We start from the raw sequence: 18,995 nt of genomic DNA on the forward strand, positions 1-18,995 counted from the left end.
ACTGTTCCTCTGATATTCTTGTTAACTGCTGGAATTAGCCTACCTGCTTGTCACCATGAAAGGTTTTCCTCCTTCCCCCTCCTGCTGTTGGTGATGGCTTATCTTAAGTGATCACTCTCCTTACAGTGTGTATGATAAACCCATTGTTTCATGTTCTCTGTGTGTGTGTATATAAATCTCTCCTCTGTTTTTTCCACCAAATGCATCCGATGAAGTGAGCTGTAGCTCACGAAAGCTTATGCTCTAATAAATTTGTTAGTCTCTAAGGTGCCACAAGTACTCCTTTTCTTTTTGCGAATACAGACTAACACGGCTGCTACTCTAAACAGGGAGAGGTAGATACGCTGGAGGGTAGGGATAGGATACAGAGGGCTCTAGACAAATGGGAGGATTGGGCCAAAAGAAATCTGATGAGGTTCAACAAGGACAAGTACAGAGTCCTGCACTTAGGATGGAAGAATCCCATGCACTGCTACAGATTAGGGACAGAGTGGCTAGGCAGCAGTTCTGCAGAAAAGGACCTAAGAGTTACAGTGGATGAGAAGCTGGATATGAGTCAACAGTGTGCCCTTTTTGCCAAGAAGGCTAATGGCATTTTGTACTGTATAAGCAGGAGTGATTGTTCCCCTCTATTTGACATTGGTGAGGCCTCAGCTGGAGTACTGTGTCCAGTTTTAGGCCCTACACTACAATAAGGATGTGGAAAAATTGGAAAGAGTCCAACAGAGGGCAACAGAAATGATTAGGGGGCTGGAGCACATGACTTATGAGGAGAGGCTGAAGGAATTGGGATTAGTCTGCAGAAGAGAAGAATGAGGGGGGATTTGATAGCTGCTTTCAACTACCTGAAAGGGGGTTCCAAAGAGGATGGATCTAGGCTGTTTTCAGTGGTAGCAGATGACAGAACAAAAAGCAATGGTCTCAAGTTGCAGTGGGGGAGGTTTAGGTTGGATATTAGGAAAAACTTTTTCAATAGGAGGTGGTGAAGCACTGGAATGGGTTACCTAGGGAGGTGGTGGAATCTCCTTCCTTAAAAGTTTTTAAGGTCAGGCTTGACACAGCCTGGCTGGGATGATTTAGTTGGGGATTGGTCCTGCTTTGAGCAGGGGGTTGGACTAGATGACCTCCTGAGATCCCTTCCAACCCTGATATTCTGTATGCCCTTTCATGCATCGACTTGTAAATTATTTATCTTTTTTCACAGTGCAAATATTTATAATAAAAAATATGTAGTGAGCATTTCACACTTTGTATTCTGTGTTGTAATTGAAATCAATATCTTTGAAAAATGTAGAAAAACATCAAAAATATTTATAATACATTTAAATGGGTATTCTGTTATTGTTTAACAGTGCCATTAAAACAACAATTAATCATGATTGATTTTTTTAATTGTGATTAATCTCAATTAATTTTTTTAATCGTTTGACCTCATTTAAAAATCTTAAATTAGTAAAACAGGTACCATAGAATCTCTATGGATAGAAATTTCATGCTTGAATAATAACAGTATAGCTGTAAGAATATACTACAGATCACCTGACCAGGATGGTGATTGTGAAATGCTTTAGGGAGATCAAGAGGCTACAAGAAAAGAAAATCCACTAATAATGGTAGATTTCAACTATCCCTATATTGACTGGGAACATGTCACCTCAGGATGTAATGCAGAGGTAAAATTTCTAGACACCTGTAATGACAACTTCTTGGACCAGCTAGTCCTGAAACTCAGAAGGGGAGAGGTAAATCTTGATTTAGTTCTAAGTGGCACATACGATCTGGTCCAAGCGGTGAGTACAGCTGAACTGCTAGATAATAGCAACCATAAAGTAATTAAATGTAAGATCCTTGGAGGAGGGAAAATACCTGCAAAATGCACCACAGTAATATTTAATTTAAAAAGGGGAGTTACACAAAAATGAAAAGGCCAGTTAAATGATGAAATGCCTGCAAGATGCATGGAAACTTTTAAAGTACATCATAATAAAAGCTCAAACTCAAGTACATCAGAAGCAGGAAGCCTACCAAGTCAGTGGGGCCACTAGGAGAATCGAAGTCGTAAAGAAAAACTCAAAGGAGACAAGGCCTGTGTGGAGAAGCTAAATTAATTCTTTGCATCGATCTTTGCTGCAGAGGGTGTGAGGGAGATTCCTACACCTCAATCATTCTTTTTAGGTGACAAATCTGAAGAACTGTTGTACAATGAGATGTCTGTAGAAGAGGTTTTGGAACATATTGATAAAATAAATAGTAATAAATCACTGGGACCAGATGGTATTCGCCCAAGAGTTCGGAGGAAACTCAAATATGAAACTGCAAAACTACTGGTATGTAACCTATGGCTTAAATCAGCCTCTATAGCAGATGACTGTGGATAATTAATGTAATGCCAATTTTTTTTTTAAAAGGCACCAGAGGCGATCTGGGCAACTATAGGTTGGTAAGCCTAACTTTTCTACCAGGAAAATTGGTTGAAACTGTAGTAAAGAACAGAATTATCAGACACATGGATGAACACAGTATGTTGGGGAAGAGTCAATACAGCTTTTGTAAAGAGAAATCATGCTATATCAATCTATAAGAATCCTTTGAGGGGGTCAACAAGCATGGACATGGGTGATCCAGTGGATATGGTGTATTTGGACTTTCAGAAAGCCTTTGACAAGGTTCCTCACCAAAGGCTCTTGAGCAAAGTAAGAAGTCATGGGGAAAGAGGGGAGGTCCTTTCATGGACAGTAAATGGTGAAAAGATAGGAATCAAAGAGTAGGAATAAGTGGTCAGTTTTCATGGTGGAGAGAGGTAAATAGTGGGATCCCTAAGGCTTTGCACTGGGATGGATGCTGTTCAACATATTTGTAAATGATCTGGAAAAAGGGGTAAACAGTGAGATGGCCAAGTTTGCAGATGATATAAAATTACTCTATAATTAAGTCCAAAGCTGATTGTGAAGAGTTACAAAGGGATTTCACAATACTGTGTGACTGGGCAACACAGTGAGAGATGAAATTCAGTGTTGATAAATGCAAAGTAATGCACATTGGAAAACATAATCCCAGCTATATATAAAAAATATAAATATAAAAAAATATATAAAAAATCTAAATTACCTGTTACCACTCAGGAAAGAGATCTTCGAATCATTATGGATGTTTCTCTGAAAATGTCTGCTCAATATGCAGAAGCAGTCAAAAAGGTCATGCACGTAGGGACTAACAACAAGAATTTTTCCTGTAAGCTGGGGATTTATCAGTTGGAAGTGACAGAGGAGAAGAAATACTGGGTATATTGGTTGATCACAAGATGGCTATGAGCTGCCAATGTGATGCAGCCATGAAAAAGGCTAATGCAGACCTAGAATGCATCAGGTGAGGTATTTTCAGTAGAGACAGGGAAGTGTTAGTACTGTTATACAGGGCACTGTTGAGACCTTATCTGGAATACAGTGTGCAATTCTCCCATGTTTAGGAAAGAAATTCAAACTGGAACAGGTGCAGAGAAGGGCTACTAAGTGTTTCAGACCCTCTTCCTACTACACTAAGATGATAAGAGGAATGGAAAAACCTGCCTTATGAGAGGAGACTCAAAGAACTTGGCTTGTTTAACCTAAACAAAAGAAGGCTGGGGGGAGATATGATTGCTCTCTTTAAATACTTCAGAAGGATAAAGGCCAGGGAGGGAGAGGAATTATTTAAGTTAAGCACCAACATGGGTACAAGAGTAAATGGATATAAAATGGCCATCAACAAGTTTAGGCTTGAAATTAGATAACAGTTTCTAGCTATTAGAGGAGTGAAGTTCTGGAACAGCCTTCCAAGGAGAGCAGTGAGGTCAAAAATCTAAGTGGCTTCAAGACATCTTGATAAGATTATGGAGGGAATGGTATGATGAGCCTACAATGGCATGTAGCTGATCTGTGACTGCTTGCAGCAAATATCTCCAACAGCTGGAGTCCCCTCCTGCACCAAACTCCCTCCCAGATTCCACACCCCTCACCCTCTCCTGCATCTCAATGCTCTGCCCCAGCCTGGAGCCCCCTGCTGCACCCAAACTCTCTCTCAGAGCTTGCACTCCTCGCTCCTGCCCCAGGCTCAGCCAATGCATACCCCACAGTTGAGAATGTTACACTGATTTGTGAGAATCCCTAAAGGATTTTGGATCTATAAACCAAAAGTGACATTAATAAAAATTAAAATTCATGAAATGTCCAATGGATTCTATGAGATTAGGTGCAGTGTGACCATATGACCCTCGCACTCAAACTCCCTCCCAGAGCTTGCACCCCTCACTCCTGCACCTCAACTCCCAGGCTCAGCCTGGAGCTCCCTCCCACACTCCAAACCCTTAAACCCCAGCCCAGAGACTGCACCCCTGCCCCAGCCCAGTGAAAGTGAGTGAGGGTGGGGGAGAGCGAGTGACGGAGAGAGGGGGGAATGGAGTGAGCAGGATGGGGCCTCAGGGAAAGGGCAGGGTAGACCCTGGGTTGATCATAGAATATCAGAGTTGGAAGGGACCTCAGGAGGTCATCTAGTCCAACCCCCTGCTCAAAGCAGGACCAATCCCCAATTTTTGTCCCAAATCCCTAAATGGCCCCCTCAAGGTTTGAGCTCACAACCCTGGGTTTAACAGGCCAATGCTCAAACCATTAAGCTATCCCTCCCCCCAATGATCTTTCATTAAAAAAGTGATCTTGTGTGTAAAAAGGTTGGAGACCGCTGTCATAACACAAGAACTAGGGGTCACCAAATGAAATTAATGGGCAGCAGGTTTTAAACAGACAAAAGGAAGTATTTCTTCACACAACATACACTCAACCTGTGGAACTCCTTGCCAGAGGATGTATTGAAGGCCAAGACTATAACAGGGTTAAAAAAAAAACTAGACACATTTATGGAGGATAGGTCCATCAATGGCTATTAGCCAGGATGGGCAGGGATGATGTCCCTAGCCTCTGTTTGCCAGAAGCTGGGAATGAGCAACAGGGAATGGATCACTTGATGATTACCTGTTTTGTTCATTCCCTCTTGGGCACCTGGCAATTGGCCACTGTCGGAAGACAGGATACTGGGCTAGAATGGCCATTCTTATGTTCTTATGACTGGGACTGTTCAGCTTAGAAAAGAGATAACTGGGAGGGGCGTTGGGGTTATAATAGAGGTCTATAAAATCATGAATGGCGTGGAGGAAGTGAAGAAGGAAGTATTGTTTACCCCCCTTCAAATGAAACACGAACCAGGAGTCACCAAATGAAATTAATAGGCAGCAGGTTTAAAACAAGCATAAAGAAATACTGCTTCATACAATGCACAGTCAACCTGTGGAATTCTGTGCCAGAGGATGTTGTGAAGGCCAAGACTATAACAGAGTTCAAAAAAGGACTAGGTTAATTCATAGAGGATAGGTCTATGAATGGCTATTAACCAAGATGATCAGGGGTGGAACCTCATGTTCTGGGTGTCCCTAAACCTCTGACTTCCAGAATCAGGAACTGAATGACGGGATGGATCAATCGATAAAGTGCTCTGTTCTGTTCAGTCCCTCTAAAGTATATGGCACCGGCCACTTGGGAAGATGGAATAGATGGACCATTGGTCTGATCCAATGTGGCCATCTTTATGTTCTTAGTCATGTTTATAGGTTTTAAATCTAACCAGCTTCTTGTTCCTGCAGATGATTCTGGAAAGGAAGGCAAATAACCGTCAACAGAAACAAATCCAGAGAGAGAACCTTCAACCAAGTCCATCTCAGTCCAAACCATCTCTTCCAAACACCAGCTTTGTGCCTTTATCTACCATCGGGGATCAGAGAGAGCCAAGACCCACTCTGATGAAAAGATCACATGTGCCTGCAGGGCCTACAGTGCTTTGTGAAGTTTCCAGCCAGAGAGAGGGTTTAGCAGGAACTTTCTGCCAGAGACCTAAAATCAACATGCTTTACAACCCCATAACGCACACCACTGTTCAGAGTATGTACCAACCTCCTGAATTAGAATGTGTTGCACATAATAGCTAAGGACAGGGAGAGCAAAGCAGGTAGGTGATAGAAACAAATGAAATTTACAGGGGCAATATGAGATGGTGAGTGTAAAAGGGGAAGGGAAGTTGCACCAGGAAGACAATGCATAGAGCATATCAAGACAAATGAATTTCCAATTGGTGGGCGGGGGGGGGAGGGGGAATTTTCCCTTCTTGGAATGATTTGTAATGATACTTTTGTGGAGAGGTGCTGGGTGTTGAAATTCCATACTCAAATATTTGGAACACCAAATACTCATTCAAGAATCACAAACTTACCAGTAAAGACTCAGATGATAATTCTTTTGGCTGATAAACAATATCTTTCCTTCCCAAAGTCCTTTCTTTCTACTATTTCCATTCTCAAATCACATACCAGTAGAATGTGCTACCAAACTGACCTGGGACCTACGTGAGAGACTTCCTCTCTCCCTGTGACATACTGCCACAATTGTAGTCAAAGCCCCATCAGTATAAGAGAAGGAACAGCTGGGAGGGCATTCGTTTTAGGGTTCCTGGATCTTTGGAACTCCTTCCTTTGGGCTGTAACAGCTCATATTTGTTAGCTTTCAGGGTATGATGCAAGGTCTGCCTTTTTGCCATTGCTCATGAGGAGCTGGGTGTTGGGTAGACCTGGGAGTAGTGATAGAGGACTCTGGTGAGGATTGTGAACAGACCAAATAATTTTTATTACTTATGTTATCACTCAGTTATTTGATTTGATCTGGGATAACTAATAGGTCTGTTAATATATTTTGTGAAGACTGTCAAATGCACCTGGAACATTAAATGGGCACTCTTATTATAAGGAGTACTTGTGGCACCTTAGAGATTAACAAATTTATTAGAGCATAAGCTTTCGTGAGCTACAGCTCACTTCATCGGATGCATTTGGTGGAAAAAACAGAGGAGAGATTTATATACACACACACAGAGAACATGAAACAATGGGTTTATCATACACACTGTAAGGAGAGTGATCACTTAAGATAAGCCATCACCAACAGCAGGGGGGGGAAGGAGGAAAACCTTTCATGGTGACAAGCAGGTAGGCTAATTCCAGCAGTTAACAAGAATATCAGAGGAACAGTGGGGGGTGGGGTGGGAGGGAGAAATACCATGGGGAAATAGTTTTACTTTGTGTAATGACTCATCCATTCCCAGTCTCTATTCAAGCCTAAGTTAATTGTATCCAGTTTGCAAATTAATTCCAATTCAGCAGTCTCTCGTTGGAGTCTGTTTCTGAAGCTTTTTTGTTGAAGTACAGCCACTCTTAGGTCTGTGATCGAGTGACCAGAGAGACTGAAGTGTTCTCCAACTGGTTTTTGAATGTTATAATTCTTGACGTCTGATTTGTGTCCATTCATTCTTTTACGTAGAGACTGTCCAGTTTGGCCAATGTACATGGCAGAGGGGCATTGCTGGCACATGATGGCATATATCACATTGGTAGATGCGCAGGTGAAGGAGCCTCTGATAGTGTGGCTGATGTGATTAGGCCCTATGATGGTATCCTTGCAACAAAGCCCGTTGCCAACTCTGTCCACATATCTATTCAGGGGATACCATCATAGGGCCTAATCACATCAGCCACACTATCAGAGGCTCCTTCACCTGCGCATCTATCAATGTGATATATGCCATCATGTGCCAGCAATGCCCCTCTGCCATGTACATTGGCCAAACTGGACAGTCTCTACGTAAAAGAATGAATGGACACAAATCAGACGTCAAGAATTATAACATTCAAAAACCAGTTGGAGAACACTTCAGTCTCTCTGGTCACTCGATCACAGACCTAAGAGTGGCTGTACTTCAACAAAAAAGCTTCAGAAACAGACTCCAACGAGAGACTGCTGAATTGGAATTAATTTGCAAACTGGATACAATTAACTTAGGCTTGAATAGAGACTGGGAATGGATGAGTCATTACACAAAGTAAAACTATTTCCCCATGGTATTTCTCCCTCCCACCCCACCCCCCACTGTTCCTCTGATATTCTTATTAGAGCATAAGCTTTCGTGAGCTACAGCTCACTTCATCGCTGTAGCTCACGAAAGCTTATGCTCTAATAAATTTGTTAGTCTCTAAGGTGCCACAAGTACTCCTTTTCTTTTTGCGAATACAGACTAACACGGCTGCTACTCTGAAACCTCTGATATTCTTGTTAACTGCTGGAATTAGCCTACCTGCTTGTCACCATGAAAGGTTTTCCTCCTTCCCCCCCCTGCTGTTGGTGATGGCTTATCTTAAGTGATCACTCTCCTTACAGTGTGTATGATAAACCCATTGTTTCATGTTCTCTGTGTGTGTGTGTATATAAATCTCTCCTCTGTTTTTTCCACCAAATGCATCTGATGAAGTGAGCTGTAGCTCACGAAAGCTTATGCTCTAATAAATTTGTTAGTCTCTAAGGTGCCACAAGTACTCCTTTTCTTTTTGCAAATACAGACTAACACGGCTGCTACTCTGAAATCTTTTATTATAGTTTAGTAAAAGGCTAGTTTCTGATTTTTTATTAAGGATATACAGAATTTTTCAGTACAAATTATCTTCTTACAGAGGAATTAAAAGAGAGAGTGACAAATACAAAATAAAAGGGAATACAGCAGAGTTAATTGAAGGCATTTCAAGCTAATGTTACATACATATGTAATGATCTAAGCCAGGGGTAGGCAAACTACGTCCCGGGGGCCACATCCGGCCCTTCAGGCGTTTTAATCTGGCCCTCCAGCTCATGCCAGGGAGAGGGGTCCAGGGCTTGCCCCTCTCTGCCTGTGCTATGGCTCTGCGCAGCTCCTGGAATCAGCAGCATGTCCCCCCTCTGGCTCCTATGCATAGGGTCAGCCAAGGGGCTCCACAACTCCCATTGACCGGGAGCCATGGCCAATGGGAGCTGTAGGGGTGGCACCTGTGGACGGGGCAGTGCGTCGAGCTGCCTGGCTGCAGCTCTGCATAGGAGCCAGAGGGGGACATGCCACTGCTTCCGGGAGCTGCTTGAGGTAAGCGCCGCCTGGAGCAGCACCCCTGACCCCCCCCCCCACACCCCAATCCTCTGCCCCAGCCATGATCTCCCTCCCGCCCTCCAAACCCCTTGGTCCCACTCCGGAGCTCCCTCCTGCACCCCCAAACCCTGCACCCCCAGCCAGAGCCATCACCCCCCCTTTGCACCCCTGCCCCAGCCTGGAGCCGTCTTCCACATCCTGAACTCCTCATTTCTGGTCTCATCCTAGAGCCTGCACCCCCAGCCAAAGCCTTCAGTCCCTCCCACAGCCCAACCCCCAATTTCATGAGCATTCATGGCCTGCCATACAATTTTCATACCCAGATGTAGCCCTTAGGTCAAAAAGTTTGCCCATTCCTGATCTAAGCTATCACTAAACTGAAGCACAATAATGAAAGCCAGTGATTCCTGTAAGAAGAAAAGCAGTACTTGTGGCACCTTAGAGACTAACAAATTTATTAGAGCATAAGCTTTCGTGAGCTACAGCTCACTTCATCGGATGCATTTGGTGGAAAAAACAGGAGAGATTTATATACACACACACAGAGAACATGAAACAATGGGTTTATCATACACACTGTAAGGAGAGGTTTCAGAGTAGCAGCCGTGAGTGATCACTTAAGATAAGCCATCACCAGCAGCGGGGGGGGGGGGGAGGAGGAAAACCTTTCCTGGTGACAAGCAAGGTAGGCTAATTCCAGCAGTTAACAAGAATATCAGAGGAACAGTGGGGGGTGGGGTGGGGGGGAGAAATACCATGGGGAAATAGTTTTACTTTGTGTAATGACTCATCCATTCCCAGTCTCTATTCTATTTTAGTTGGGGGCTGAAGGTGATGGCTAGTGGCGTTCTGTTATTTTCTTTGTTGGGCCTGTCCTGTAGTAGGTGACTTCTGGGTACAGAGCCAGAAGAGTACCTTCAGCTCCCAACTAAAACCTCTCCAACGCATCATCAAGATCTACAACCTATCCTGAAGGACGACCCATCACTCTCACAGATCTTGGGAGACAGGCCAGTCCTTGCTTACAGACAGCCCCGCAATCTGAAGCAAATACTCACCAGCAACCACACACCACACAACAGAACCACTAACCCAGGAACCTATCCTTGCAACAAAGCCCGTTGCCAACTCTGTCCGCATATCTATTCAGGGGATACCATCATAGGGCCTAATCACATCAGCCACACTATCAGAGGCTCCTTCACCTGCGCATCTACCAATGTGATATATGCCATCATGTGCCAGCAATGCCCCTCTGCCATGTACATTGGCCAAACTGGACAGTCTCTACATAAAAGAATGAATGGACACAAATCAGACGTCAAGAATTATAACATTCAAAAAACAGTTGGAGAACACTTCAATCTCTCTGGTCACTCGATTACAGACCTAAGAGTGGCTATCCTTCAACAAAAAAGCTTCAAAAACAGACTCCAACGAGAGACTGCTGAATTGGAATTAATTTGCAAACTGGATACAATTAATTTAGGCTTGAATAGAGACTGGGAATGGATGAGTCATTACACAAAGTAAAACTATTTCCCCATGGTATTTCTCCCCCCCACCCCACCCCCCACTGTTCCTCTGATATTCTTGTTAACTGCTGGAATTAGCCTACCTTGCTTGTCACCAGGAAAGGTTTTCCTCCTTCCCCCCCCTGCTGCTGGTGATGGCTTATCTTAAGTGATCACTCTCCTTACAGTGTGTATGATAAACCCATTGTTTCATGTTCTCTGTGTGTGTGTATATAAATCTCTCCTCTGTTTTTTTCCACCAAATGCATCCGATGAAGTGAGCTGTAGCTCACGAAAGCTTATGCTCTAATAAATTTGTTAGTCTCTAAGGTGCCACAAGTACTGCTTTTCTTTTTGCGAATACAGACTAACACGGCTGCTACTCTGAAACCAGTGATTCCTGTGAGGCTGATTTGTCTATTAGACTTACAGCGTTAGTGTAGACCAGCCCTATCTAAGTTATGCTAGTTCAGTTACATAAGTTACGTAACTGAAGTCGATGCAACTTAGGTTGCCTTACAGCAGTGTCTACATTGCACTGTGTTGACGGGAGACGCTCTCCTGTCAACATAGCTTTCGCTTGTTGGGGAGGTGGAGTACAGACAGACATTGACGGGAGAGTGCTCTGCCATCGACTTAGTGTATCTTCACCAGATCTGCTAAATCAACATTGATGCATTGATCGCAGCAGTGCTGGTTTAGCCAGTAGTGTAGACATGGCCTCAGACCCAACCTGCCAAAGTCTGTTACAGAAGAACAAACTATCTTCAGCCCAGCATGGAGACCATATCTTATTAAAATATTTAAAACAAAGACTCCCACTCTTTCTTCGAGGAGTGTAGCTGTGGGTGCTCCACTTTAGGTGAGTCTGTGCCCCAGCGCTTGTAGTTGGAGATTTTTAGTAGCAGTGCCTGGTTGGGTTGCACATGTGCTCTCCCCATCTTGCGCTACATCTGGTGGTTAATAGCACTGTGCAGCCAACACCCCCTCAGTTCTTTCTCTACTGCCCTCTGCTTGAGATGAAGCACTTAGCAATGCCTCTGTTTTTATCTTTCTCTAGTTTTAACTTTAGAATACTAGTTAGTTAACCAATAGTTAGTTAATAGTTTTGTTTACTTCCTCTTCCCTATTTAATTTTTTCTTATCTTAGGAATTTAAGTTTCAGTTATTAGAATACCCTCCCTCACAGGAGAAACTCTGCTTTGAGGGACATGACCAGCTCTCTGGGTTTTAAATGTTGCCTCGCTTGCCGCTCCTCAATCCCAGCGTCTGACAGGCACTTACAGTGTGTCTGCTGCCTCAGCGAGGCACATTCTTCAGAAGTGCTCCCACTGCCACAATTTGAAAGCCCATGCCAGGAAGGTGAGAGACATACAGATAAAACTTCTCATGATGGAGAAGTTGTTCTCCATGTCCTATATAGGATCACAGACCCCTCCTGGACAACTGTCTCCCATGACAGCATCTGACAGAGGTTTCCCTCCACCCTCTCAGGGGAAGGAGCCCTGTGCCAAAAAAGCAACAAAGAAGTGGGCTCTGACCTGGCCTCCTTGGGAATCCACCAAAAAGCAGTGTACCCCGACTTGTCAGACCCTATCAGTACCGACGGCACCAGGACCATCCAACTATGAGGTAACGGGACCATCAGGTAGCATGTGAGCCAAAGACCCTAAGTGAGCTGGCTCGGAAAGAGGCACTAAATGGAAACCTATAGTCCCTGCCTCAGTACCGCCGGAGCCACTCAAACATGCGGCATCAAGCAGCTCGGCAGTGCTATAGTCTATGGCACCACCTTCTGCCTCTACAGCACATAGCACGTGACCCTCTGCGCCAAAAACTGTGGTAAAGGCATCAGTACTGCTGACGCCACCTTCCTTGGTACCGATGTTCTTGGTACCACAGCAATTTCTCTACCACAAGGATCTTCTGATCTCCTCGGCACCGAAATCTCCACTCCTTAGTACTGACCTCACTCCAGCATGCTCGGTACTGAATTAACTTACTACACCAGCCAGATCAGCTTCTTCTTTATCCAGTGGCAAGGATGATGATAATGAAGGGGAAATCCACTCCTCCCATCACTCCTTGCCTGTCCACACAGCTACCAGAATCCACCAGAGCACTATGGGTACCACACAAGACTCAAGGCTGGTATAGACACCCATCCCTTTTCTACTCCAGTGGTCTTAGTGGAGCCTATGGACAGCATAGTGCCAACACTACGCTAAGGTTCCCAGTCCTCCTAGGGCAAGGGCAAGGCATTCTACTTCACCCTCTGTACCTGGATCCTCTGACCCTTCAGAAGAGGCAGTCAAGGAATTAGAGGACACTTAGGATCAGGAAGTTGCACCAACTGCCAATTTTTCATCCTCTTCCTCAGATGAAGCTATCATGCCCCCACCACCCTCATAGAGGATGATTTAAACAGTTCCACAAAATGTTTATGAGGATTGCAGATTCCCAGGAGATACCGATGGAAGAAGTGGTGGAGTCCAAACATAAGTTGCTGGACATCCTCCAGACTCCTCTAAGATTGTCCTCCATGTAAATTAGGCTGTCATGGAACCAGTCAAGACTGTCTGGCAAACCCCAGCAACAATTCAGTCCACCTGCAAAAGAGCGGATAAAAAATTATTATGTCCCTTCCAACAGGATGGAATTCCTATTTTCACATCCCACACCAAACTCTGTAGTGGTAGAGGCCGGGAACAAGCGGGACAGACAACACCATTTCAGATCCACCCTATATAACAGACTGGAAGAGGTTGGATATTTTTGGGTGCAAAGCGTACTCTTCAGCGATTCTACAGTTTAGGATCACAAACGATGAAGCGGTAATGGCCAAATGCAACCACTCAAATTACTCAAGGCTGTTTTGTGGCACCTTAGAGACACATTTATTTGAGCATAAGCTTTCGTGAGTTACAGCTCACTTCATCAGATGCATTCAGTGGAAAATACAGTGGGGAGATTTATATACACGGAGAACATGAAACAATGGGTGTTACCATACACACTGTAATGAGAGTGATCAGATAAGGTGAGCTATTACCAGCAGGAGAGCGGGAGGGGGAACCTTTTGTAGTGATAATCAAGGTGGGCCATTTCCAGCAGTTAACAAGAACGTCTGAGGAATGGAGGGACCGGGGGGGGAGAAATAGTTTTACTTTGTGTAATGACCCATCCACTCCCAGTCTTTATTCAAGCCTAAGTTAATTGTATCCAGTTTGCAAATTAATTCCAATTCAGCAGTTTCTCATTGGAGTCTGTTTTTGAAGTTTTTTGTTGAAGAATTGCCACTTTTAAGTCTGTAATCGAGTGGCCAAAGAGATTGAAGTGTTCTCTGACTGGTTTTTGAATGTTATAATTCTTGACATCTGATTTGTGTCCCTTCCAACCCTGATATTCTATGATTCTAAGCGTTCTTACAACTACAATACCCGCCTGCTGAAGTGAAGAAACAGATTGACAGAGCCAGAAGAGTACCCAGAAGTTACCTACTACAGGACAGGCCCAACAAAGAAAATAACAGAATGCCACTAGCCATCACCTTCAGCCCCCAACTAAAACCTCTCCAACGCATCATCTAGGATCTACAACCTATCCTGAAGGACGACCCATCTCTCTCACAGGTCTTGGGAGACAGGCCAGTCCTTGCTTACAGACAGCCCCCCAACCTGAAGCAAATACTCACCAGCAGCCACACACCACACAACAGAACCACTAACCCAGGAACCTATCCCTGCAACAAAGCCCGTTGCCAACTGGGTCCACACATCTATTCAGGGGACACCATCATAGGGCCTAATCACATCAGCCACACTATCAGAGGCTCGTTCACCTGCACATCTACCAATGTGATATATGCCATCATGTGCCAGCAGTGGCCCTCTGCCATGTACATTGGCCAAACTGGACAGTCTCTACGTGAAAGAATAAATGGACACAAATCAGACGTCAAGAATTATAACATTCAAAAACCAGTCAGAGAACTCTTCAATCTCTCTGGTCACTCGATTACAGACTTAAAAGTGGCAATTCTTCAACAAAAAACTTCAAAAACAGACTCCAACGAGAGACTGCTGAATTGGAATTAATTTGAAAACTGGATACAACTAACTTAGGCTTGAATAAAGACGGAGTGGATGGGTCATTACAACAATAAAGTAAAACTATTTCCCCATGTTTATTCCCCTCCCCCCCCCCTCAGCTGTTCCTCAGGCATTCTTGTTAACTACTGGAAATGGCCCACCTTGATTATCACTACAAAAGGTGTTTCCTGCCCTCCCCCGCTCTCCTGCTGGTAATAGCTCACCTTACCTGATCACTCTCATTACAATGTGTATGGTAACACCCATTGTTTCATGTTCTCTGTATATATAAATCTCCCCACTGTATTTTGCACTACATGCATCCGATGAAGTGAGCTGTAGCTCATGAGAGCTTATGCTCAAATAAATGTGTTAGTCTCTAAGGTGCCACAAGTACTCCTTTTCTTTTTGCGGATACAGACTAACACAGCTGCTACTCTGAAACCTGTCAAAGCTGTGGAACTTTATTGAACATATGCGTGAGGGCAAAAAAGAACAATGTAAAGCTTTTATATCTGAGGGTCAGCTCCTAGCTCGCACAGCTTTACAAGCTTCACTGGACTCTGCAAACTCGGTGGCACGTTTCATCACCATGGCCATAACGATGCAACAAGCTTCCTGGCTCCCCTTCTCTGGTTTTCCCAAAGAGGTACAATCAACTGTTGAGGATCTCCCATTCGAAAGCCCCAAACTGTTTGCAGTCAAAACAGGTGAGTCCCTTCATACTTTGAAAGACTGTAGAGTGACTCCTCCTTCCCCCCCCCAGCTGTTGGTGATGGCTTATCTTAAGTGATCACTCTCCTTACAGTGTGTATGATAAACCCATTGTTTCATGTTCTCTGTGTGTGTGTATATAAATCTCTCCTCTGTTTTTTCCACCAAATGCATCCGATGAAGTGAGCTGTAGCTCACGAAAGCTTATGCTCTAATAAATTTGTTAGTCTCTAAGGTGCCACAAGTACTCCTTTTCTTTTTGCGAATACAGACTAACACGGCTGCTACTCTGAAACCTGTAGAGTGACTGAGATCCTTGGGCATATGCACACCTACACACACAAGAAAAAGCAGGGAAAGTACTATTCAATGCAGAGATCTAGATCTGTGCCCTGTACATGTCAGAGGCAATATGATCTGCAAGAGGCCTGCAAGTCAGAGACCACTCACTTCCCAGCCTTCAGCATCCCAACAACCTCCCTCAAGGGCCCAAGATAACTCCCACATTTACAAGTGCTGGAAGCATCCACAATCATCCACCATCTGGAGACTGTCTGACCCCATTCCTCCCAGCATGGCAGACCATAACGTCAGACAAATGGGTATTAAAGAGCATCAAATTGGCTATTTCATCCTCCATCCCCCCTACTCACACTCACCCTCTCTCCCCCTCCCTTTTCAGGGACCCTTCTTGCAAATATCTTATACACTGAGGCACAGTAGAACCAATACCAACAGAAAACAGAGGGAAGGGTTTCTACTCCCACTATTTTTTAACCAAGAAAAAAAAGTGGAGGATGGAGGCTCATTCTTGACTTAAGAAGACTCAAAAAAATTTATGCTTATGCTCTAATAAATTTGTTAGTCTCTAAGGTGCCACAAGTACTCCTTTTCTTTTTGCGAATACAGACTAACACGGCTGCTACTCTGAAACCTGTCAAAAAATTTGTGAAGACCCAACAATGCAGGATGTTCACGTTAGCAACGATAATTTCAGCACTAGAAAGAGGAGAGTGGTTCTGAGCTCTCTATCTCCAGGATTCAGAGTAGCAGCCGTGTTAGTCTGTATTCGCAAAAAGAAAAGGAGTACTTGTGGCACCTTAGAGACTAACAAATTTATTAGAGCATAAGCTTTCGTGAGCTACATCCGATGCATCCGATGAAGTGAGCTGTAGCTCACGAAAGCTTATGCTCTAATAAATTTGTTAGTCTCTAAGGTGCCACAAGTACTCCTTTTCTATCTCCAGGATGCATATTTCCATATAATGATACATTCCTCACACAGGAGGTTTCTCGGGTTTGTTCTGGGAATAGCTCATTTCCAGTACATTGTACTCCCTTTCGGATTATCCGCTGCCCCATGGTTATTCTCAAAAGTTGTGGCAGTGGTCCACCTCCACAGACAAGGAATTATAATATTCCCCTATCGGGACGATTGCTTACTCAAAGCATCAACTCAAGAAGATGCACTTGAAGCTACCCAAAAGATAATAGTTCGCTTTACATATCTAGGTCTGCAAATAAACGAACAAAAATCAACACTCACACTTGTGTAGAGACTGGAGTTCACAGGGGCCTACCTCAAATCTTTGGAGGCTACAGCCTCACTGCCCTGACACAGGTTTACCACTCTACTCATTCTAATCACCACAAAGCAAGCCAGCCCACACATATTAGACAGGACTTGCTTCCAACTGTTAGGCCATATGTCAGCAATGACATTTGTCATCAAATATGTCAGACTACACATGCAATGCCTGCAAGGCTGGCTCAGGACAGTGTATATTCCACACAGACATAGCATAAACAAATGTCTTACAATGCCAGCCAAAGTAAAATACTCTCTACATTAGTGAGCTCAACAAAACAACGTTTGCACAGGAGTCCCCTTCGCATAGACCCTTCCATCAATGATACTTACAACAGATGCTTCTCTGTTTGGTTGTGGGGCACACCTGCACAACCACATGATCCAAGGCCACTGGTCCCCATCAGAATCAACACTACACATAAACCTACTAGAGCTGTAGGCAGTCTACAGTGCATGCTCACACTTCCTACCCACAATCAGGGACAAGGCCATAAAGGTTCTGACAGACATCATCACATGTATGTTTTATATAAACTGACAGAGAGGGGCACAGTCACACTTCCTCTGCACAGAAGCCAGGCTACTATGGAATTGGTGCATCAGCCATGACATCAACATCTCAGCCTTCTACCTACCAGGATGCCAAAACACCACTGCAGATGCACTGAACAGAAAATTCTCCTAGGACCAAGAGTGGGAAACGAACACCAAAGTATTACAAAGCATATTCAGACATTATAGACCTATTTGCGACAACCCAAAATGCCAAGTGCCCACACTTCTGCTTAAGAGCTGCTTTCCTCCTCAAATGGGATGCATCTCTACTACTTTTCCCTTGACCCCTCTTCTATCCAGAGTCATACACAAGATCAGGACTAATAACTCCAGAGTCATCTTGATAGCTCCCATGTGGCCCAGACAAACATTTTTCCTTACCACACAAGGATGGCTGCGTGCCCACCACACACTCTTCCCCTTCTACCACATCTCCTGTCTCAGGATGCAGGTTAGGTCAACCACCCAAACCTGGCAAGACTCCAACCTGGTGGCATGGCTACTCTATGGTTACGAGATAATGGAATGATCTTTTTTGAGGAGGTAAGGGACATTCTTTTAAACAGCAAAAGATCTACTACCCAACACACCTACTTGCACAAATGGAAGAAGTTCCATACATGGTGCCATAATAGACAAATTATGGCGACTTCCTCTTCTTTACCAATAGTACTGGATTATATACTGGAACTTAAGAAACTGGGACTCTCCATTAGCTCGACGAGAGTATCTCTCATGTCAATCACAGCATTCCACCACAAAGTGGATGAGTTCTCAATCTTCACTCACCTGACCACTTGATTACAGACCTAAAAATGGCAATTCTTCAACAAAAAAACTTCAAAAACAGACTCCAGTGAGAGACTGCTGAATTGGAATTAATTTGCAAACTGGATACAATTAACTTAGGCTTGAATAAAATTGGGAGTGGATGTATCATTACACAAAGTGAAACTATTTTCCCATGTTTATTTCCCCTCCCCCCCCCCACTGTTCCTCAGGCATTCTTGTAAACTGCTGGAAATGGCCCACCTTGATTATCACTACAAAAGGTTTTTCCCACCCTTCCCTGCTCTCCTGTTGGTAATAGCTCACCTTACCTGATCACTCTCGTTACAGTGTGTATGGTAACACCCATTGTTTCATGTTCTCTGTGTATATAAATCTCTCCACTGTATTTTCCACTGAATGCATCCGATGAAGTGAGCTGTAGCTCACGAAAGCTTATGCTCAAATAAATGCGTTAGTCTCTAAGGTGCCATAAGTACTCCTTTTCTTTGCGGATACAGACTAACATGGCTGCTACTCTGAAACCTGACCACTAAACACTTTCTCAAGGGTTTTTGTAACCTCTACCCCGAAATACGAGCCCCTACTCCATCATGGGACCTCAATCTGGTGCTGCAAGTCCTTACTGGGCCCCCTTTTGAACCATTAGCGATGTGTTCACTTCTCTCTCTCTTGATGAAGGTGGCCTCTCTCATCACTATCACATCTGCCTGACGAGTCAGA

At 44.0% G+C, this 18,995-nt stretch overlaps 1 protein-coding gene across 7 annotated transcripts in view; it reads left to right on the forward strand.

The window, feature by feature from the left end:
* Window positions 1–18,995, forward strand: part of LOC119851400 (mitogen-activated protein kinase 15-like) — a 74,102-nt gene that overhangs the window by 50,528 nt on the left and 4,579 nt on the right. For 6 of the 7 annotated variants that reach the window (XM_038391171.2, XM_043507161.1, XM_038391170.2 and 3 more), the window contains exon 11: window positions 5,669–5,963. In XM_038391171.2, coding sequence (XP_038247099.1) covers window positions 5,669–5,963 — 295 coding nt within the window. Of the gene's footprint in view, window positions 1–5,668; window positions 6,564–18,995 lie in introns of those variants that run through there. The other variant, XM_043507162.1, reaches the window with a different exon arrangement.

The sequence above is a fragment of the Dermochelys coriacea genome, chromosome 2 (genome assembly GCF_009764565.3).
Source record: "Dermochelys coriacea isolate rDerCor1 chromosome 2, rDerCor1.pri.v4, whole genome shotgun sequence".
In the NCBI taxonomy this organism is placed as follows: domain Eukaryota; kingdom Metazoa; phylum Chordata; order Testudines; family Dermochelyidae; genus Dermochelys; species Dermochelys coriacea.